A 24,240-nucleotide genomic window follows, 5' to 3' on the forward strand; every position below is an offset into this window, starting at 1 on the left:
CTCCTCCGCCCGGCCGCCCGCCCGCCCGACGCCGCGGGCCGCCCTTGCCAAACGCAGCACGGCCTACGCAGATCGGTTTACCCTTGCTCAGCGGGAGCGCGGCACGCAGCAGCACGAGACCCCACCAATGTAAACAGCATTACGGGAGATTACGGGCTGCGGCGGCGGCGGAGCCCTCTCGCAGCACATCGCCCGCCCGCCGGCCCCCCCCGCCCCGATCCGCATTCCTGCCTCGCACACGTCGTCGCACACACGCACTGAAATTATGGGCGCAATAAAATCGCCACCGGCTACGTCTTTAAATACACACTTTTATTGCGAGCGATGCGGCACCGGCTATAAGCCAGTGGGAGCAGAAGGGTAAAATAAAACTTGCTTTTTTCTCAGATTATTTTACGTCCACTGCAGGGGAACCCGTGCCAGTAGGCCTGCCCGGTGAGAGTTTCTGCACCTGGCACGTCGTCGGGGCTAGCAGCGGTGCAGGTGCACGAACTGAAGGTGGGCACCATGGGCGGTGTTTGTGAACACGGGTCAGTGAACCCCCCCCCCATCACCCCCTACGACGACTTTCAAGGGCGCACAAACGCATGCACAACTTCCGACTCGGCCACTACACGGTCCCCTCACCGATCCAGCCGCACCTCCGATCAGTACAGTTGGCTACACGTACGCTGCGTGAAAGAAGTTCAACATACATAAAACCATTAATTGCTGAGAAAACCACAAACATTCGGAGCGCATGACTTATTTAATGTTTTGAACGAGCAAAATAATATTTATTTTGAGAATGCAAAGGCCACAGGCTGAATTGATGCATTGTGGCCCTACACATTGCGCAGTTACGTGCTTACCGGATACTTTTGAAATTATCTATATTACCATGTACTAAATATGTGAGCAATTAAATTTAACTCCGAAATATTTTAGTGCCACAATATTGTGCGGTAGATGAAATACAAGGCATTATCCCCCCCCCCATCCAACACATTTTGAAGTGTCACGATTGGCGATCAGGATAATATTCAACGTTTGTTTTTGCCTCGTGTGTTCCTTCTCGTTCGTTCCGTGGTCCAACTATCATACATGCATACAATTCACAAAAAAACTCAAAGGCAATGGAATGCACGATTCGATAATAGATTAACAAAACAACGAATCGCAATTGTTACACGTCTATTAAATACCCGACTCGGTTCCCAATTTCACCCATGCCATTCCCACCGGTTTTGGAAGAAATTCCCTGCCGCGAAGGTCTTAAAAGATAACCGCAGGGACGCCACTTGCTGCGCCTGCTCCTCCTCCTCGTTATTCACCCACGCAGCTCACCCTCATTAACCTTCAAGCGCACTCAGCGTGACCCGAACCGACCACAATTACGCGAAAGCGCCGAGTTTCCGTGCCTGTTGCGAGCGGAGAAAGCAGTGCCACCTTAGCCGAATCGCGACGCAGGACGTGGCGGCTCCGAAGGTGTACGCTTACACCATTCTCTCGTGGCTCGGCAAATAGGCTATGCGGCAATCTCTTTAAGGCGTGATTTTTTTAAAATGCACCAGGGAGCATTAGCCACCTACTCCGATGCACGCCTGTGTGGACAGTGACACGTTTACAAGCGCCAGATCTTTTTCACTCTTGTTTGCCGCTAGATGCAAAAACCTCGGGTCAATTATTTTTTGTTTCTTTAACGGGAAGAAATTAATAAAAACAACGGTCGTACACTGGTTAAAACGTAAACGTCTGTACGGAATCGTACAGAGAAGCCAGGGTGGCAAAGGGCCACACAGAGAGGTAAACAGATAAATACACGGGGAAGTTCACCAGCTTATGTATGTTCCACGGCGGCATTGTAAAACTTTTATGTTCGACGTAAAGGGGCTACTGGGGATGTGAGCCAGCTCACAACCAACCCCCAACCCCCCCCCCCCCCCCCCCAGGCTTGCATTACGGTAGTGTCTGCAGGCTGTCATAATACTGGAAACATAAGCCCCAGGGTTTAGCATACACGCATATTTAAACATTTACAGTATCCACGCAATGCCGACGAGTGATCATGTGACGAAAAATGTGAAGCAAATGCACTGAATATTCAGATTTCTTTTTTTAATGCTTGGAAGTGCATCTTGACTTTTATTGTAATCCAACCTTATATATATATATACATACATCACAAAGACGTTGACATGCACCCAAAGTGCTGTAAATATTAGGCATTGACATACAGTAAAGACAATTCAATTAACTTTAATAAACTGCATCGGAGGCCTACTGCAGCAATTTCAGATGCGTTGGTCGTACCCTTAAATTTGTAAATAGAATCGGAATGAAAATGTTTCGCACAACTTAATGCAAGTCTAAAATATTAACCAACCTAGATACCCATATACTGGGTGACGATTTAATCTCGATGTGCCCCAATGAGGTTCTTTCAGTGATGACTGCTTGTAGGTGGCAGCTGTGAAGGAAAAACTATATTTTCTGGCTTACTTTGCATTCCAAGCCAATGCTCAGAATTACTAATGCATTATTTCAAGCAATGCCATACGGCCCACTAGGCACTTTTTGACGCTCCGGATTATACATGCATTTTAACATCCAGTCCACCGCTTATGCAATGCAGCGGGGAGACAATCTGCGTTTATTTAAATAACCATGAAGCCCCTTTTTCCAAAACGACACCCCAGCGTTTCACTTCCTTTCCGCGGCACGATCCATCATTGGTGGCTGACATTCACCTGCTAAATTTATCCGCCGTGAAATTTACCAACGGACGATTCAACAGCTGAGGCGAGCACACCATGCTGTCACTCACACAGCTGTTCGACGCGGGAAAGAAACAGGGGTTTCTCTAAACGGACACTTGGCCTCCGAGTCCAAAGGCCTAGCCTATGCTTTACGCTTCCTGTTGACCAGCCGGCACTAAATCAGCACCATTACAGACACTTTCGCATAAGCCCTATAGGTGTTTGTATACTGCACTGTGTCATCATGAAGAGTGCCCGTATATCTCATTCGAAGTAAATCCCCTAAAAAAAAACCACTGGGGGCAAATGCCCGACATCGGAATTTTTTGGTTACGTGGAAATGTTAACAAACGTATTGCGGTCTTAGCCGAATCTGAGGATTCACAGAATCTGAGCCTGGCCTGCCGCCCTGAGTTACCATGTGTGGGTTTTAATAAAGCCGAGTTTCGATAATCTTAAATCCACTTCACGACAGTGTGTGTACATTGCTTCAGAAAAATTTGAATGCCACATTTTTTTGTCTAATCATGGGTTTACTGACATGCAAGGAAAACCATTTTTCACAACCAAAAAGCTCATTGCTGAGCGTGATATTCATTAAGCTTGCTCCAAAGCAACCATTATATCCCAGCAGTTCGCCTGCTGTACACTTCAAAAATCCATTTAACGTTCTGCAGTCCAGCCAAATGCATCAGCTCAAATGGACAAAAGGCTTCGTTTTAAATGACACTAACAAGTTCAGACACCACTAGCCACTGGCGTTGTGCATCACGGCCAGGAAATTAACCTGGGTCACGCTGGGATTGCGGCACAGCGCGTTAACCACTGCGCCACCGTTCCCATGACGGGCAACCGCACACTCGCACACTGGGGCCAGTGTGGCGTTCGGTCCCCCGCCCCCCCCCCTGCCCTGTTTGTGCCTCTCTCGCCGGGCCCACATGTGGCGAATCCAGCGGAATGACCTTCCCCACCAACACGCTGCCTCTGCAGGGGGGCGGAAACTAAGAAGGTCACATGCTGGCAGGCGCAGCCTTGCCTACCCAAGAGCGGGTTATCACACCGCTCACAACAAACGCCGAGCACCATAAAAACTTAGCCCTGACGCCCGAAGCTCGTTACGTGTAACACGAGGCAATTATTTAAAATTATTCAATCTAACACTCTTCAAAGGGGGCTTGTGAAACATGAACATAATGCTCGGTAAAAAAAAATACAAACGCTATTTGCAATGATAAAATAAACTGAGACAACTAATCAATGTTTCATCACACGCGTCTATTTTTAACTAACTTTCCAGCACTCCGCTAGTAAAACAGATTTAGCTTAGTTATGCAATAAAACAACACATTATACGAGAACCAAGTAAAATAATCTGAGCTCGACAATAAAGAAAACTTTGTGAACACATTTTTTTCTGACTTTATAATGTTAGCAGTACATAAAACACAACTACAATACAAATTCATGAACAAGTAAAAAACCAATGCTTTACACACATTATGCATGTATGTTCAACTTCTTTCGCACCATACGTAGCCAACCGTGCTAATCGGAGGTGTGCAGGGGAAGGACAAAAAAACTAAACACAAAAAGCAGTTCAAATTGTGGCTCCAGTGTGGAAGCACTAGTCCAAATAATCCCGAGCTAAAATTGAGCTCTTACCTTCAAATTTCCACCGAGTAAAGCCTGCGTGTGTGTCAATAGGATTTATGCCAAAATGTGAACGGGTATCTGGAAATAACTTAGCGCTATCGTTGTGAAGCCAGCCCAAAGGCCCACTCAGGCACGTGGCCTAACGTGTTTTGCTAAATTTAAACGTACACCCAGCACACCCTCATTGATCATTCGTCAGTATTCGACAATTAGTCTGCCAAAAACCCTCCAGCGGGACAGGCACTCTATCATAGTGATCAACAGGCACGGTTGTGCCGTGTTATAATATTAGCGTCCTACCATGGCAACTGCCCTCTGAAGGTAGATGAGACACGTTGACCGTTACATTGGGGGAGAAAATTGGCATGAAGACAACTTTCCTTTTTCATTTCTTGTTTTAATTTTTGTTTTCCTTTATTTATCCATGACAGAGATAACAACTGTAAAGAATAGGCCAGAGTTATTATCACATAAGCAGAAAAAGACACTCCATGGCACAGCATTCAGCAATTTTATACCCACATATCCTGTGCTGTCAAGCGTAAAAATACATGTCCAAGCAGGGTTATAAAGTAAATAGAAAGCAAATGGCTTTTAGAAAGGGTCTCACAAGGCGTTTCTATATACGCATGCCCCTCAGAAGCATCCAGATGTTCTATAGCTACCATTGTGTGCATAGTTTGAAGCCAAACATTAAACTTATGGTCGAAAATGTTCATTCCTTTCTTGGAGTATGGCAAGTGTGGCCACGATACAGCAAATCTGACGGACCAATCTCTGGTGTTTAGTAAGCGGCCTACAAGACACACTTTCGAGGTAGGATTAACCGATGCAGAATACATGCAGTTCCAAGTATTGAATAACGGCTAAATATACATTCTGAACATCTAGGCATAGCCAATGTTTGTTGAACCAAATGGGAGCGTCTGCGACAACCTGGGTCCATAATAGCTGAGAAGTTGGCCCGATGTGCTATCGAGAAATAAATAAAACCATGGATAAATAACAACTGTTAAAGTGTCAACAGGGCTGATCTAGCAAGCCTTAATCTGTCGATGAGACCCAGAAAGTTAGAAACGGGTCCAGAGTTAGCTTGCTGAGCACAAATACTGCTGGATTACATTGGTCCGGAAAGCCAAGAGGTTGATGGACTCAAAATATTGTATTTCTATGTGGAGACATCGCACATTTTCGCTTATATGTGCCAATACTCTGAATCCCAAGTGAGAGGCCAATCAAAGATAATGTGTGCATGGGCTCCACGGGGGAGCTACCACCCTCGCGGCAGCTCCCTCACCTGGATAGAACACCGTCGATAATTAAAAGTCAAAGTGTGCATAAGAGAATGGGCCACTGTCCAATAGAACTCCAGAGAAAGGCCGTTTGGGCCAGGTCCTTTCAACTACATGAGACATTCGTTTGGATGAAGACAACCTAGTTCTAGATTTGAAGCTTTTGTGACTGCAATGATTCATACTCTTTGTTTTTTTTGGTAAAGTCACGTATAGTTGGAATTATATATTATATAGTTGCAACTATATAATTCCTTGTAACAGCCATCTCTTAGACACACTTAAGCGGTTGCGCTTTCGCTACGTTGTCCCCACCTGAAGAAGGACGCCTGTGTTGCGCCCGAAACGTCGTGATTTAATTTAGTTGTTTTCATTTATTTTATTACAATTTTTACCTACGTGACTTTACCGAAAAAACTGAAGAGTATGACAACCTAGTTGTTTGTTGTCAGCCTGTAACTTCCCACCCATGCACAAACGCCCCCCCCCTCCCCCCTTGTCTATATAACATTCATGCATTCCCTTAGTCACTCTTGCCCAGTAGTGGTGTGTGGGCTCTTTGATTTTGTCTCGCTTGCCATCGCTTCCACTGCTTCGTTCGCCTTCTCTCAGTATCCACACACCGTAGTTAATTTTGTCCATCTCACACGAGTTGTTCTCATGATATGTCCTGCCAATTTGAATTGCTTAATTTTGTTTTGAAAAGCGCATCGGCGAACTCCGTTTTTTCAAGTTATTTCTTCAATCCTTTCTCTTTCACAACATACAATTCTTCATAGACCTTTGGAAAACGTGTAGCATTATAACTTCTTTCTCAAAGACACTCAGATGATATGGTATATCTGTTTGGGCATACATTTGTGAGATTTCAATACCAGCCAGGAACATCTTCGTTAAGATTAATTTCATAACTCAGTAAATAGTATGGGTACCCAATAACTTGATTACGAATTGATAAATTAAGGTGTCCAGGATGTAGAGAGGACTGTAACGCAGAGGTCATTACAATGACTTTCCATTCTTGGAGTATGATAAGTGTGCCTATGATACAGCAACTTGCAATGACCTCTGCCGGAGGGTCCCATGCTGAAGCATGGTAGACTTGGTTAATCTTTATTTATCCATTGTCTTCTACTCACTGAAGTCCATCAACCGGAAGTAATTGAGGATTGGAGACAAGACGATCGCTCTGCCCAAGGTCAGGTGCTGTCAAGATGTAAAGCACTGGAGTTGCAACCAGTAATGTAACGAGCGTGGAGAGTTGCAACCAGTAGCGTGACAAGCGTGGGAAGTTGCAACCGTTAGCGTAACTAGTAGCGTAACTAGCGTGGGGAGTTTCAACCAGGAGTGTAACGAGCGTGGAGAGTTGCAACCAGTAGCGTAACAGCGTGGGGAGTTGCAACCAGTAGCGTGACTAGCGTGGGGGGCCAGAGGGTGCCTTACCCCCCCCCACCCCCTGTGGCCAAAGCTATGAGTTGGAGCCCCCTTGACAACCACGATGAGATAGGTTTTCAAAAACAGCGCAAAAGAACAAAAACTTGTATAATTATGTGATTAGGCAAGAGCCGCCGCGATATATAATAGCCTAGGTGAGACCGTGCGAGACAAATCAAAACAATAAAAAAATTCACGACGTTTCGACTGCAACACAAGCAATCATCATCAGATGGAAAATAATTAAATAAGTGAAGGGGAGAGTTAAGCAAGTAAGCAGCAAGGGAGAGACTAAGTCAGAAATCTTCTTTTTCTGACCACAAGTCATCCAGTCATGCAAGTAGAGACAATCTGGAAGTGGAATAAATCTGGATGATTCTTGACAATCGGCCTTCAAATTAAGACCCAAACACTCCATTACTGCAATCAATGCCGTGGGATCGTTCTTGTCAATACACATTATCAGACAGCAAGCTCCTTTCACTGTGCTCAAGATAATAAAATAACAAACGGCATAACAAATAAGATGTTTAGTACAAACAAGATGAAACATAACCTATGTTTAAAATCGAATCACAAATCAGAATACTGTAAATTAATGTAATTTCTGGGGAAAAATCGTTACATACCTACCAGAGATATGATAAAAGGTTTGGTTAATTATAAGTTATGACACACACACACACGTAATAAATTACAACTGTTTACTGTTTTCAACTACCGCAACTGTCGCGTTCCGTCATCTTGGAAGCAATTTCTAGCGTTTATGGGCCACCCTGTAAAACTTCCAGCACAGTCAGCAGCCCAGATTGAGCGAGCGATGCGCTTTGCGGCGGTCATTTATTCCGTTGGATTCCTGCTGTCACACGCCTGAGGTCCCATGCTGGGAGCTAATGGGGTTACCCGAGGCTTGTGCCTTCCATTCATAACGAGAGGCAACATCCGCTTTTGAGAGGCAGCGGAGACAGCGCGTGGCATTTCGGGGCGTAACGGTGCCTACATCCATCGGTTAATGTCCACTCTAAAGGCCATAACACCTGCATCACACTGTGTGTTTAAGAAACGATGCTCTGTATTATGATTTCACGTGACACTCTTGCCACTAGAGCCAGATAAACTCGATACGATGTCAAAAAATTATCGATTCGAATCGAATTGCGACCCTGAATCATAACATTTCATTCGGGGGTGGGGGGGGACTTAGACCCTCTCCTAATGGCACCTGCAGACCGATTTAAATTAACTGATGGTGAACTGTATGCACGTTGAACTTCTTTCGCACCGTACGTAGCCAACCGTGCTTATCGAAGGTGCAGGGATTGCCACAGCATGTTTCAGCTTCGTTCAAAAATTACGCTATTTCTTTGCTGCGGATTTCCTATGTTTTTTTTGTCAAGTTAAAGCGTTAACTTAACAACGCAACACAAACATAATTCCCTTTAATACAAAAAAAACTTAATTCACATTGACTGATCAAGAACTCCGTCCCGATTTTTGTAACTTTACCTTGAAGAGGTTTTATTTGTGTTGCTGTCATCACGGTGAGCTATCCGCGGCCCAGTGATGGATGTGTGCCTCCCCCATATTACCCTGTGGTAAATGCGATCCATCCCTCTCCTACACATGCAGTGACCTTGTCACTCCACATACCCTTTGGGCATCCCCCCCACACACGAAGTGTTCCTTGTACTCACCGCCATTCCGCTATTAAAGTTGTTGTTTGAGGGCCACCCCAACTATGCTCGTGTTAAACTCTAATCCGCTCATTCATAATAAAATTTTAGTTTTTTTAGGGGGCGAGATCGCGTTAATACCAACGTGTAGTTACCCGCCACCACCCGACAGCCAATCAGTAGGGTTTGTGACGTAAACAAAGCGTGCCAATTAGTTACTACTTCAGCACACCGGTGTGTTGGAAAGTAAACCCACAGCATTACCAATTTGAGTACAACATTTTGCTGATGATTACAACCAGCTTCATCAGGCGATTTGCCAGAATTGTGAAGAAGTCTTCCTGTTTCGGTCTTCAATCGAGTGTTATCCAATGCACTGCTATGTACTGACGCAAGTGCATTTTAGTCTGTCGACAAAACTAAAAATGACATCAAGTCCGCAATGTGCTGTCATTTTCCGCAATTGTTTTTACGTGTCAGGATTACTGCATGAAAAAAAACATATTCAGAAGACATTCACGTGTGTGCAAAAAATTGCGTCCACAAGAATTGCTTAAACGAAGGGCGTTAAAAAATCGCCCATCCTCAGTAGATCGTGACAGCCAGCTCGCTCCACATTGTCAGGTTGCTTTGGCCTGGGGGAAGGAAGCATCTAAGGTGATGGCTCTGTCCTTTTGTAACACGAGTTTAGCAGCACATCGCTGAAACACACCGGTCTCACTCACCTCCCCTGGCATTTTAATGTCAGTTTAAAGGCTTGTAAAACAAACGATCAAATGCAATCAAAAGACGTGCGCACAACTTGAGAACAGAAAATGTAAGCGGCGGCATTTACAATTTCGCCCTGGCAAACTGGAAGGGCCGTTGTTCTGTGCGTTCTCGCAAAAAGAAAGGTCATCCGCTACCCTACAGGCATCCCTCCGTGGCACGTGGAATGGTGCCGTTTTTCTCAGCTTTCGGTAAACAGGCGTACGACATGCGTCATGCGTTCAGCCTCGAGATAATCGCTATTTTTTTTATTTCCCGGCGAGCGATGCCACTCGGGTGCGGCACGAGTGGCATGAAAAATCATTTTGCCAGCATGGCTAATGTGGCAGGACACAAGCGCAGAGGAGTAGGCGGGCAGCTGCTCGCTAATGGGAGGACGTGGTGAGTTCCGCCGCAGAGAGATGTTCCCAGCGCACACTCTGCAGGGCTGGCAGTGCCAAGCCCGGCAGCTGTACTCCGGGGAGGGGTGGCGGAGATGCTTGGGAAAAAGGACACAAAGTATTCCCCACTTCCCAGCCTGAAACACGACACCCACCCTGGCTGGAGGGGGTGGGGAGGATCCTCACTTACCCAGGAGATGGGCAGACGTCACGTACAGTGCTGCAGCTCATCTATGCAAACATGTCCTCGAATTCATATTCTTTGGGTATTTCAGTTAAGCCACGTAGATAGAACAATACAAATAATAACAATATCACGACGATTCGATCGCAACACAAGCAATCGTCATCAGGTGAAAACAATCTAGCGGGGGAGCTGCTGAGAATATATGTCGAATGTAAGAGAGCATCTGCCTCGTGCCTTCTGCCGTGGATAAGTTACTGCGATTGCCTCTACGTATGTGTACAATCCTGTACATGCAAGTGAATGTGCATGTGTTTGTATTGCATAAATGTGAGTGCATTTAAGAGCTGGGTAATGTCCCCCCATAGGGATGGATGTTACGGCTTGTGCAAATGCAGGTGTTTGTACAATAACGAGCCTGGGGGAGCGTGTCTATTTTCCCTTAAAACCATCCAGTTGGATACACATGGTTATGATATGTATTTGCACAAGTGAATGTGTTTGTTAACATCAATTTATCATGGCCTGTTGGTGTCACCAAACATTTGCACGTTACGATATCATTGTCGTGCATCGCAAATCAGTAACGGTATCATGGAACAACAGGATGGCAGGAACGCGGTGAAAGTGACCACAGACGGCTACATTTGAATGCCGTCGTTATGATTTAACGCTTATGACCGCGTGACGTTATTGCAACTTCCAGCGCAAGTTAATAATCGGGTTTCGCCGCGGCTTTCCGCGCGTTCTTCGGCAGGCGGTTAGCGGCGCGTCCTTTGGTTTCAGGCGATATTCCGCGCGCATTCTCGTGAACGTTTAAAACAAACACGCGGCGTGCACGCTCTTACAAGACTAATGTCAGCAGCCTCAGGACGAATCAATTCCTGCGAGTAAAGTGGAGGAGTCAAAAAGGTTAAATTGATTCCAGGTCGTGACACTGCCCTCAACCTGTTGTGTTTACTTGGGAGGAGCACTGGGAACGATGCCTGCTGCATGTTAGCGTTTTGGCAAATTAACTAATCCGGACAACTATGTGTAACGAATGAATGCCCCCTCCACTCATTAAGAATGCATATAAATATTTTCTTTGCAAAGTGTTTACATTTTTGCGTTGAGCTGTTGCCGCAAGGGCGCAGGACAGTAAAACACACCAAAGCGTTTGCATTGCAATGCCTTGTAGCACCGTTTGATGATGGATGCAGCGGCAGTTTTGAGACAACCTTCCTCGCAGCGGTAGCGCATGCATGTATGTTGAAGTTCTTTCGCATCGTACGTTGCAAACCGTGCAGGTGCGGGGTGGGGGAAGGACAGCAAACTGCTCTTGGACAAGCACGGTTACGATTCACCCGGCCCAAAAACCGTAAACGCACGTGTCCACGTTCTCGATTATCCGCAGCGCTGTGAACATCGACATCGTGACGTTAAGAGCGGTACCAGGTGGCGTGGGTGTGCACGCGTGCGCGCGCACGTGACGGCGTACAGAGGGAGACAAATAAATATATAAACGGATAAAATTCACCAATGCAGAGAGCAGATGTCTGCATCAATGCACAGAGGAGGGTGGTGTAAATGCTCAACTCATGCGTGCGACGGTGCAGGAATGCGTTGTAAAACGGTAACAGTCCCACCAACAAACCGATCGTACAAATTGTCTGTAGGCATGTTCTTACCATTCACCATATGGCCCATTGGGTATTTAGATAGTTCGCCAAGACTTAACAAGTTGAAAATTATTCATATTTAAAATAAAGTGATCAAAATATAAATATACAGGAAGCCTAAAAGCATTCCCAGAAGCTCCATGCAGGAGCACTCATGATCAGCTTCATCTGTGACTATGTCCCTAAGCAAAAAAAATACCAACATGTTATATAGTATTAAAGAACAGGTCTTTATCAGTCCACTGCTGGATGAAGTCTTCCCCATGCCTTTCAATCATGGGGGTTGTTTGACCATACTTGACTACACACGTCCGTGCGGGATAGTGAGGCCCAGGTTAGATATCACTCGCCAATTGTATTCGTCGTCGCTGGGAATCAAACTCAGGTCGCCGAGTTCATAGTGCAGTGCAATAACTACTGCGCCACTGCTCCAGCTTTAATCAAAATTATGTTGAAAATTACTAAATGGAAAGGCATCTATTTCAGAAAGCAAGGGTGAACACAGCAGCAGTGACACGTACTTGTGATGGAGTTGAGAACTTCCTTGAGCTGGCAGAAGCTCCCAAGCAGTGGGTCCTGCTCATCATCCTGCCATAAAAACACACACAACACACAACGGTGTTAAGACAACTATGGAATGAGAAAAGATGTCCAACATATTTCTGCGTATACTCAAAACTCTTCGACCGTATTCTCCCAAACCACTAAATTTTCCCATCCTGTATTACGTCTATAACAACATCTCTGGGTCATCAGGATGATAAATGGACGAGAACTTATCGAGGATTTCTGAATGAGCACAAGGGAAATCCTGCATAGTAATATGTTCAACCCATTCTGCAAAGCTCTGCCTTTTCGATGGCAGTGTCAGGAATAATCCTCCACTTCAGTCCACCTCATTTTTTATTCTCGGATGCGGGGTACGTGGTCAGGAATGGCCTTAATTAAAGCTCAGCCCAATGGAAAACACCGGAACAAAAGCTGGTGTCAAAAGGGCATTGGGTTAAGATCCATGGCTCAACTTAAGTGAGTTTATACCTTCTAAGCAGTAGTGCAGAAATGAACGCAGTGATACACTATAAGACACTTGTCAACTCAATTGTAATTTCATTTCACACAAATGCTTTAACATTATATCCTCTTATTAATACTTCGCGAAAGCAAAAAAACTGCCTTTCCGTCAAAATACAAATGTATTTTACTGCATGCATTTACGAGTGACTTACCACTTTGCAAGCCAGTGCATATTGTTGCTCATTTAAACATATATAGTTGACATTAATATGACACCATTGTCTTCCATTACCAAGCTATTATTCCCATATAGTCAGAGGTTGCATAATCAGTGTGTGAAGTCACCAATGAGCTCTTAATGACTCTGGATTTCAAGGTCATATCCGTGCCCTGTTTTGTGACTTGCTACTGGTGTCCCAGCCAAAAGAAATGGGATTTTCAAGGACTATTCAGCACGTAGGAAGGCCTGAGCTCAGAGCAGCCTGCACTGAAAGGAAGGAAGAATATTAACATCTGGAGAACTGAGCCAAGCAGACGGGGGGAGCAGATGCGCCCTTTATCTCAAAGTTTGCTCAGAGTATTAACTGGCACTTTCCCATTTCAGATGCACTCACGATGCATGCAACCAGGCTGCACCAAGCTTTGCTGGCTTCTAAAGCTGAGCCCGCTGTTTGCCATGAGATGGCGAGGCATGAGGAGGATTCTGATTCGTTACAAAGGGATTCAATAAACATGCCCAGCTTTTCAAGTTTAAGGAATTCCTGCCGCGGCAAAGGCTGCCATAAATATCTCAGCATGGCACCTAAAATGCACAGCCTCGACATTAACTGCCATTTGGTGGAATTTAGACATATTAAACATACTTCTGATGACAAACTAAAAGCACTTCTTAAAGGTTTCTTTGCACTATAAAAATCAGAGCTGAAATTTATATGACACATGTTTTGACTTTGTACGTGCTCGAGTTTAAATGGCATAACTTTTTAACAGCGCTGGTGTTGTCGTAGAATTTTTGGCACAACAGGCATGCAAGTGTACATGGTATATATGGGGATAACTGCCCAGTGTCTTTATTAACAAAGTAGTTTACAAAGTGCTTACACTCTCCACATGGCCCCAATTATTCCCTCGAAATGCCGATTCTTGGTCATGCTTAAAGAGTATCAACTATTTTTTTATGCATGCACACCTGTACATGTTTATCGTCAATCCACTGCTGGATGAAGGCCTCCCACAGGCCGTGTGGGTCACGGATTTTGCTGCACCGCTCTCTGTTGACACCGTAGCCCCCACAGCAGCGTATGACAACCGCTTTATGCATGGGGATCACCTATCCAAGCATTAGCCAGGCTCAATTGTGCTTAGTTTGAGTGTTCTGGTCATAAGATATATTCTTACACTCGCTATACTTGCATCAAATCTCGTGAGAATTTGATGATATTCAATTTGTATATGTTGTATGTAATGGGTTTATGTGACCCCTGCAGCCGCTCGCAGTGTTAAATTAATTAACCATACTTCTCCACGCTGGTCAGTGCGGATTGGTGAATAACTAATGATATACTCACACACAAATCTACGCATCCACAATCGGGTTTAGAGGGTGCACCATACACACATTGAGGCCAATTTCGAAATCCTGCCAATGGCAGCTTACCAAGGGGTTGTGTGTGTTCCATCGTGAGCTTCTCTTTATGGCATTCACGACAGTCGTAATCTCCCCTTGGACAATGTAGATGCTCTTATCAACCATGGCCAGGGCCTGCGGAAACAAATCACCACATTAACAAACCATTTAATAAAGTGACATTCGCTTCATAACAAGTGCATTACAGTGGAGAGAACAACACTTAACGGCACTCCATGTGCACAAGCTTTACATCAACCTTCGCTTGCGGTCACCAAACATTCGGACATTTATACAAACATTTAAAACGCGTGCCATTTCTGACGTCAATTTTGCGTACTGAAATGCCAATTTTGTAATTTGACAGATCCAAGAGCGTGTTATTAAAGGCAATTTCATTTTTAAATAAGTGTTGATATTAAGGATTAAACTCTCATTGGAAGGTTTAATTTCGTACACATGTTGTTCAAGGATCTTACGCCGTTAAATAATAAATGCCACACTTTCTACTGACACTGTCGTCAGCATCTTCATATGGCAGCTTTTCTTGTCATTGTTCAAGTGATTATTTGTTTTTCTTAGAGAATACTGCTGTATAAACATGTCGGGCTTCTAATGCATGTGACAGCAGCATTGCCCCACTGCTAACGCACACACTGAATCCAAGCTTAACCACACGTCGAGACAAGCTGCTACGTACAACTGCTGCATTCAAATTCCCACTACATCTCAAAGAACAAAAACTAAATAATAATTCACTTGAAGAACAAACATAAGCTGGCAACCGATCCACACACAATACAGCAAACATCGACCTACAAGGCCAATATTACATTTATAGTCTTTCAACTATGCACCGAATTATAAATAACTGAAGATGGGTGAAAAATTGGAATTCTCATTTTGTCCAGGTCCCAACTTAGCTAAGGGAGGCTCTTCCACATAAATGCACTGCACCTCCCCCACTACATGGTGATGCAAAGCTGTAATCCAGCACTTTGGTGGCAAGCTATGATGAAACACACACCCATTTATTAAACTCCCAAACCAGTTGGGCTGCATAATTGGCCAGAAGATTGTGATACAGAAAGTGAGTTTGCAAACCCATGCGTACCGACCTCTGAGTGTTATCCACTCGTATCCTTGAGTTTTCTCTAGGCACTTAAGTTTCCTTCCCACACGAAGTACTCACGAATTAAATTAGCCAAACATACTAATGCAAGACCCTCCAGAGTGCACAAACTCACCAAGACTTTTGTAGAATAAATAAATGGCATAAGTATACTTTATCAACTAATTTCACTTTGCCCAAATTAGTCAGGCTACTCTCCCAAATTTTGACGGGTTTCCAAAATTATTAATTGCACACTTTATTTTTTTGTGGCAATGTGTGTATGTATGTAGCCAGCCATGCTAATCGGAGATGCGGGAAATGCATCCCCTGCGCGTGTATGTGCATTGGATTGTGCATGCAATCTGTGGTGACTAGGCTAGCATCATCACACTCGGTGCTCACAACGACTTGAGGCTGAGCAGAAGTCATTTTTTTTTCAGTTCTGTACCCCTTCATAATATCACCTTCAAATAACGATGCCTCATTTCGAGTCAGCGGGAACTACGCTTGTTAAGTGATCATCCATGAATGTTTTATTCACCTCACTGTTTCCACTGATTACTCACTTCAGATGAAACTCTTTAGTTACCAAAGATTGTTGCATTCCAGAAGATGGGAAAGTTCTCAGGCACCTGCCATGAACTGTTATTGCACATCTTATAACGGGGCAATGGGTAGCGACGTGAAATGCATAAACCTAATTTAAACACTCCCACCAGGAAACCCTGAATAAATATGTTCATGACAATAAACAAACACTCAGCACATTCGATCATCAACACTGTTTTAGAACAAAACATATACAGTAGGCTGACGTTTTGGGCAATGCCCGTTCATTATCAGTGTGTGAGCACACTTTGAGACGCTTTGCCTTGTTGACTTGGCCACAAAAGCCTGCTGAAACCAAAGATTAATATTATGTTTTATTCCTATACTAGTGGGAAGCCCAATGAGATTCAAAGGTAACAAATTACCTCGGGGGGTCATGGGGATCCCATCAGCATCCCCCTCCCCCACCGTTCCCCCAAATGGCAAATACCCATCCACGGTATGATTTTTTAAAGGCCTGCGCCTCAAATGCCAGACTATTGCAAATTATAGCGCAGCTAAGCAGAATCTGGAATAATCAGCTGAATTGTTGGGTCAAAGGTGAAACGTGTTGATACGTTTTCAAATGACACCTGATTCAACGATATTTCTTGAGCGGTCTACGCGAGGCGTTCTCTGGAAGAAAAAAAAACTTACATATAGATTGGATGCTTTTAGAAGATATTAATTTAACTTGGCAAGCTTTAAAGATAAAGTTAAATATGGAAACGTTCCGTGAAGAAGAAACAAATATTGTTGGAGGGACACAGCTGGAAAAAAATCTGCATGGCTACATATGCCCATTATTTAAGGGAGATCAGAATCAAAGTGATTAAATAAAGAGGCAAGCAGGAAAGAGTGATTTTGGCAAAATAAATTCATATAAGTAAGATTCCAATGTGCCTAAATAAGAACTTTTAAATCAGTCCAAATATTTGATACATGGATTAGAAACACAGACAATGCCTAAGTAGAATAAATCTGAAAAATACACAAAGTAGTACAGTGATGCATGCTTTTTGGATTGTGATTTAGAGAAAGAGGAACACATGGATCAGAGAATCTGTACATCTGTAACCTACTGGACAAGCTGTGAAAAAGAGGTTCATAGCTCATCAGTCCTCCAGTCCATATTAAAATTTAATTATGAAAATAAATATCCATTAGTCACAATTCTAACTGTGAAAAAAAGTATAACAAGTGAGCTTAGTCAAAAAATGGATGATGACTGGTGGAGGAGACCAGTAATGGAATGGCAACCAAATGAAAGATGGATTGTGGTATCACAAAGCAGCAAATGATGGTGGCCACTGTGGGAGGCCTTCATCTGGCAGCGGATTTAACATGGCTGAATATGAAAATGTCAATGTATTTGTAAAATACCTGTTGTCAATACAGGTAGTTGTTTGTATCGTAGAGATACAAATATAAATGTTGCACTCCTGCAGCAGTAAAAATAATATACATTAATTGCTTATCTTGAATGGCCACGTACACGTTTTCAACATCAAAATGCAATAAAGGTAAAACTTGACTCTTACATTAATCTCAAGAAATTAAAGGAAACCAATAAATGGTAAGCCCGTTCAAATGCCAAAGTGCAAGATTCAATTCCTACTCTACGAAGATGTGAGTGAATGGTGACTGAAGTGTGAGATTTTGGAGAATGATGTTGTGGGTTAAGGCTAATGGGAAACAAAGTAGGAGGAAATCGTGGGAGGTTGAGGTAATGAAGTCCAGAGGAGAGTTGTTGGGGCCAGGAATAAATGTTGGTGGGTGAGCTTTAAGGCTGGAAATAATGGGTGGAAAATGAAGATGCTGGGCAGACTGGGGATGTGTCAGGAGTGTTCAATGGTGGGTAGTAACAGGTAGTGCAGGAACCCAATAGGGATAAAACCTTGGAATTAAAATTTACTCCCAATGCAATACATAATACAATACAATTTTGATTTATAAAGTATATCAATGCGATTGCATCTGTAGAAAATGTACAGAAACAGAATCATGTCAGAGGCAGTAGTAAAGAGGAAAGTCTGGAGCCTGAACTTGAACGCGGGTGGTGGGGGGGGGAGTCGACAGAACGCATCGCAGGAAGGTCATACCAGACTAAGAAAAAAGCAAAAGAGAAAGAGCAACCAACATATAGTGGTACATACACCGTCTAAGGAATGTGAACATTATGACCTAACAGCATTCTCTGCTGTCAAATCTGTCAGTGAAGTTGCTATTAATGGGCATTACTGAAAATAAAGAATCACACACGTCGTTTAAATAACTGTATATAGAATGATGTGGTAAAAGTACAAGTGTACAATCTCAGTTTTTTAGGCACATTTTTTGTCCAAAAATGCCCTCCTGTTATATTTCCCCGTTTTCTTTGTTGTCAAGGACAGTTTTGTGCAGGTCTCTCTACATCAAATCACTAGACCTCACTCCTCAATCCCACAAAGGTCAAATTGAGTCATGGGGTTACTGACAGCTATCAATCTATCCCATTGGACGAACCTCTGCAACAACGCAGAATTACAGACAAAAAAAATAAGCCACTCATCCACATGGTGAAATTAAAGAACCATGCGATTTAGGGGAGTGCTGTCATGCCACGGGAAAGAATATGCCAACCTAATGATTCAACAAACATTAAACAGGGACCATAAAACAGATTTGGAAAGGTACTGCGAATGCATCCAGCTGTAAAGCGAATGACACAATTTGGAGTTTGCCCATGGATCTGTTGCATGAATCCAAGCCACGCAAGTTGGCTCAATAATCATGCGGACGAGTGATATTTTGTTGACAATAAGACAAACAACAGAATGAGAAACACTAAAAACAAGAGCTACGGCTGGTAAACAATCCACCTGGTGACATTGTGCAATGCAAAGTTCGAGCGAATATCAATGAAGGTTCATAAAACACTACGTCAGCCTCTCTATTATCGCACTCTTTGTAGCCGCCTCATTCCTTTCCTTTCATTACCGTATAATATAAGTACAATCTAAATACAATGTAAGAGAGGCTTAAAACTAGACCCCGATACCTACGGTGGACTCTTTAACGTTCCAATTCTGACTTTATCCCAAATACTTTCATCTCAAGTTAGTACGCACTGGGGGGGGGGGGGGGGTATCTCGCTGAGTGTGCTATCATGAGCCCCTGCCTCACCCCTTTTACTCCCTGTAGCCTCTTCACACCGACCCTTCACCGACAATTATGTCAATCCACCTTAACTTGTCAATTAAGTACAGAAACAACAAATAAAACGGCAAATAGTGAGTCGTCCGCCTGTATCATCTGCCATTCCCTTTCACCCCTCCCCCACCCCCGTATCCTTCTCACAATTTTCCTTCACTGACAGTGACCCCATGCGTTGAATGAGAACATAAATCATGTTGTCTGTACTATAATCTTTATTAGAATAACCCAGCGGACTGCTGCTGACACGTCAGCCCTCGTCTCATTCTCAACACCCCCACATCCCCTCACTCCATCCAAAGAAGCCTCCGCCCTCATTCCTTTTATTTGACACACGACCCCGGTCACACATTAACGTCTAGTAAACCGGAATCGGTGGACAAGTAACCAATTATATAGACTATATCGGTATCTTTAGCAGAATAAAAGTCAGAGACCCTGGGTGTCCCCCTATTACTCCCCCTCCCCCCATAACTCCCCATCGCGGGAGCCGCTTCACGTTCATCGTCCACCGACACCAAAGCCTCTGCGCCTGCATTTCTCGCGACCCTCCAGCAAAGCGGCAGTAGATTTAAAGAAGCAACTCTCGCCGGGGGTGTTTGTATCGGAATACATTCGCTGTGGCCGCGTCTCCCGCACCGAAACCACCCCACCAAAAATCCGCGCCGCCTCCGGCTTTTCCTACCGGCTCCCGGCGGAGGCCTAGCGCAGGCTTCCCCCGCGAATCCCCAGGCAAAGCGGCGGAGCGGGCAATGACGAGGCCCGGAGTCGGCTCCAGTGTTTTGCTTGTATTTTTTGTTGCTGTTGCAATGTTTCGCTGGCGGTGAATGTGAAAGCGACGAACGGCGAGCACGGCGCGACGGTTCAACGTGCGCGTCTCGGACGCGTTTTTGATTTCAGGGGCCTCGTTACCGCGGGTAGCGCCGGCGTAGGCCCCGCAGTTGGCGATAAACAGACGTGGAGCGCATGCGCAGTGGATACTTCCGGCCCCTCCCCTCACTGCCCATCTACCCCCAACCGCTCCTCTGCCTATTCTCAACGCTTCACCCCCCCCCTCCCACGGCTGGCCCCTCCCCCCTTCCCCCCCGATCAGCTGATCTTGGGACGCGGTGGGTGCAAAAATCTGCCACGTGGCTCGCCGAGTGACATTGGTAGGAGCCAACGTAGAAAATGCGTGCTGCTGTCTGTTCAAGCCGATGATGTTAAAATGCATCGGCTCTTGTAATGCACAACGTTTTTTTCTCCTGCTTGGTTCTTTCGGTAAAGTCACGTAGAAGGGAAATAATAAAATAATAAAAATAAAACATAATAAAATAATTCTCACGACGTTTCGGTCACAACAGTGTTTTTCCGACAGACCTGTTCTTCACCTGAGGACGGCTGATTGCGTTGTGGCCGAAACGTCGTGAAAATTATTTTATTATGTTTCATTATTTTATTATTTCCCTTCTACGTGACTTTACCGAAAGAACCAAGAAGATGAATCCCTGCAGTCACGAAAGCTTTAAATCGAAATTTAAATGCACAACGTTGTTGCTAAAATCGGGCTAACGCAGTGGGGTGGGCGGGGTCTGAAACCTGCGGTTCTTTAATAAGCAGCAGACACTCAACATAAAAACAACATAAATACATAAACAATAATTGACAAATTTTACTAAAATGTAACGACTGCTTCGTGACGTTATTCATCACAAGACCACCAATTTCGTATTCACCACAATGCATTGCGGCTCTTGAAATAGTGAGGATATTTTTCGCTGAATTAAAAAATATATTTTCTAGGTTTCCAACCTCCAGGGCTAACGAGCCAATATAATGTGAGCTGTATTATTGTGCATGGTTACCCAGGAAATCCTCACGGAATCGTATTGTGGTTATTTCTCTTGGAGGGTGCTGCAGAATTTTTGGAAGTGGGGGCCGGTGATTGCTATGCTATTGAGTCGTTTGCAGGCACACAATGGCCTTTACTCTTTCGAATGACGTTAGAGGATTTTTTACGGCCATTTGTGAAGCAAGTCGGCGCGTGTTGTATATGGCTAATAAACCCGCAGTAATAACCGGGGCTGCCCCTGGAAATCGAACCGTGAATCTCTGCAACAAGCGGCAAAAACTTGACACCGCTAGGTCATGTCACCCACCGCCCTACGAGAATGAGTAAAGTTGTTTTAAGGACTGTGTTGGGAGTTTATGTGTAATGGAATCGTGCATTGATTCATCAATTGAAAATTTAACACGGTGTATGGAATTATAGACGTGACGATCATTATGCATTTGTGAATTCGTTGTTTTTATATATATGATAAAAATTCCATTTAAGAATTATCTTGCGTGACTGCTGGATAATCTTCGTGTGGAAGACCCAGGGCTTAATTTCAGCTGGGACTAAGCGATATTTCCCTGACTGCCCTGCTAGTGGGGGAGGGGATGGATTGAGCGTTTTTAAAAAGCTGAACTTAATAACGTGCTATAAGAAGAATGCTTTAAACAATGTACATTTGTTTCTATAACATGCATATGAAACATTGACACTAACATCGAAAGTGGGCTTGAGCAGGACGCGTCACCCGAGGGGAAGAATGGACGGTGGTCGAGACTCACGACATGGTCAGGCAAAGGGGTGGATGTACCCGAGAGTATGCACGCCCACCGTCAAGAGACTCACAAAGAGACCCAGAGACTCACATAGAGACCCAGACACTCACAGAGACTCACAGAGATTCAGAGACTCACATAGAGACCCAGAGACTCGCATAGAGACCCAGACACTCACAGAGACTCACAGAGATCCAGAGACTCACATAGAGACCCAGACACTCACAGAGACTCACAGAGACCCAGAGACTCACATAGAGACCCAGACACTCACAGAGACTCACAGAGACCCAGAGACTCACAATCAGCTCATGTGCAGGTTCAAATAAATTCTTGCATCACAATATTGTGAGAGATGGCAACGGCTTAGGGAGGACTTCATCGAGCAGTAGATAGGTCAAGGCTGATGGTGATTTGATAGCAGGAATCCAATACACTTGCAAGACAAAGTTACCACCACCAGACGGAGAGTGGGTGCTGCAGAGAAACTTATTTCAATCGCTTTGCAAAAGAGGATGAAGTGGTCTGTTTGTGGCATTGGAATGAAAATTGAACAGTAAAGAGATATACATTTTGGGTAACATCTTCTTGGTTCTTTCGGTAAAGTCACGTAGAAGGGATGTAGAAGGGATGAATCCCTGCAGTCACGAAAGCTTTAAATCGAAATTTTGGGTAACATTAGAAAGTGTGAAATGGAGACCAAAAAAATGTGGATGGACAATATTAAATATCCTGCTTTGCGATGGGTCTGAGTTCCATTGTGCTTTGAAAGCCACTGGAGCTATGCACTTGTATATCTAGATTGAAAACAAATTTCTTTAGAACTGTGTTTAGTTTGTTGTCCTTCCCCCGCACCTCCGATGAGCATGGTTGGCTATGTACGGTGCAAAATAAATTCTACAAACATATATTGCATGGTTGGCACGGGTTTCTGCTCCAAGGAATTAAATCAGGCCCCCTACCAAAAGTTCCCATTCTTCGTAGCCTGACACCTGGGCCCGTCCGACTCTTCGGCCCAGTGCAGTTACACTGCCTGCACACTCAATAACTACGCCACTGACGGACACCACCTGGACTGATTCGAAGAGAAGATCCCACAATCGGAAATAATGGATTAACTAAATCGCCTCATGTTCCAGATGGCTTATGAGCCATTAAGTTGAGTAACTCAAGGCCTAAACCCAGGGACACCATGCACACATTCCTCTGCCGGACCACAACCAGAGCTCACAGAAAGGAGATTTAATACTCATACTCAACAGATGATAACACATTCATAACTTCTCATAAAATGGAACGTGCAATGCAATCAAGAGCATACTTCTGTCTATTTGCAGCAACGTTATCTTCCCAACTCCTGTATTCACTGTGGTCCCCGTCACCGACATTTTCTAGAAAAGGTGGCAGGTGAAGATGCCCCTCTGTTCTGAGGAGTTCCCAATGAGTGCCAGCACATTCCAGTTACTCTATGTAAGTATCTGGGTCTCTATGTGAGTCTCTGGGTCTCTATGCGAATTTATGGGTCTCTATGTGAGTTTATGTGTCTCTATGTGAATTTCTGGGTCTCTATGTAAGTCTATGGGTCTCTGCAAGTTTCTTAGCTAGCCTATTGGTCTCTACACACGCACTGCTCAACGTTAAGCAATTATCCTATTAATAAATTCCAAGGTGTCAAGAAAAAATACTGAAAATTCCATTTTAACATTTTTCAACGATTATTCTTAAATAACTGTAAACATTTAAACATTTTTATATGAAGTAAGATATATATATGTTTTTAAGAATACGTGTATGTGTGTTTTTTCCTACCTAAAACATTTGCATTCACGATTGCCAAATATTTTCAACTGGAAACCTTTGTGAGTAATTAAGACATTAACGTAGATGCATTGCAGTTTACAAAAAAATCTCACTACATTCATTAATAACACCGTGGCCTTGAAAGGAAAAGTATATAATGTGCGACGTTTCAGGCAATAGCCCTTCTTCGTAGTAGATTAATAACCTCTATATGCTACGAAGGTCCATTGCCTGACACGTCACATATATACGTTTCCTTTGAAGGCCGCAATGTAAAAAATGTTTGTATGTTATTGAATGTTTTCTTTGTTGTTATTTGTGCTCGTGCACCACCACTGCCATCGCAGTATCACCAAATAAATCGTCTCATAACAGTTACAACCGTGTCGAGCTTGTAAGCGATGAAGGTGCAACGCTCCACTGTGGTAGATACGTCCGTGATAATAATAACGTCTCAATCGCGTCGCCGCAGGATTTTGTGCGTAAACTCTTGCGGGATAATAAAGAGACCCGTGCCGGGGAAACAG

At 44.1% G+C, this 24,240-nt stretch overlaps 1 protein-coding gene across 7 annotated transcripts in view; it reads right to left on the reverse strand.

Annotated features, from left to right (window-relative positions):
* GBF1 (golgi brefeldin A resistant guanine nucleotide exchange factor 1) overlaps positions 1 to 20,341 on the reverse strand; it is a 166,267-nt gene extending 145,926 nt beyond the window's left edge. For 3 of the 7 annotated variants that reach the window (XM_061565078.1, XM_061565076.1, XM_061565074.1), the window contains exons 1-3: positions 20,007 to 20,300; positions 14,455 to 14,559; positions 12,305 to 12,371 (exon numbers count right to left, since the gene is read on the reverse strand). In XM_061565078.1, the coding sequence (XP_061421062.1) occupies positions 12,305 to 12,371; positions 14,455 to 14,550 (163 nt within the window). In that variant the 5' untranslated portion in view covers positions 14,551 to 14,559; positions 20,007 to 20,300. Of the gene's footprint in view, positions 1 to 12,304; positions 12,372 to 14,454; positions 14,560 to 20,006 lie in introns of all 7 variants that reach the window. The other 4 variants (XM_061565080.1, XM_061565079.1, XM_061565077.1 and 1 more) reach the window with 2 other exon arrangements.
* Positions 20,342 to 24,240: the final 3,899 nt, after the last annotated feature.

Source organism: Lethenteron reissneri, chromosome 34 (assembly GCF_015708825.2).
Source record: "Lethenteron reissneri isolate LAM-NWPU_2019-01 chromosome 34, ASM1570882v1, whole genome shotgun sequence".
Taxonomy (NCBI): Eukaryota; Metazoa; Chordata; class Hyperoartia; order Petromyzontiformes; family Petromyzontidae; genus Lethenteron; species Lethenteron reissneri.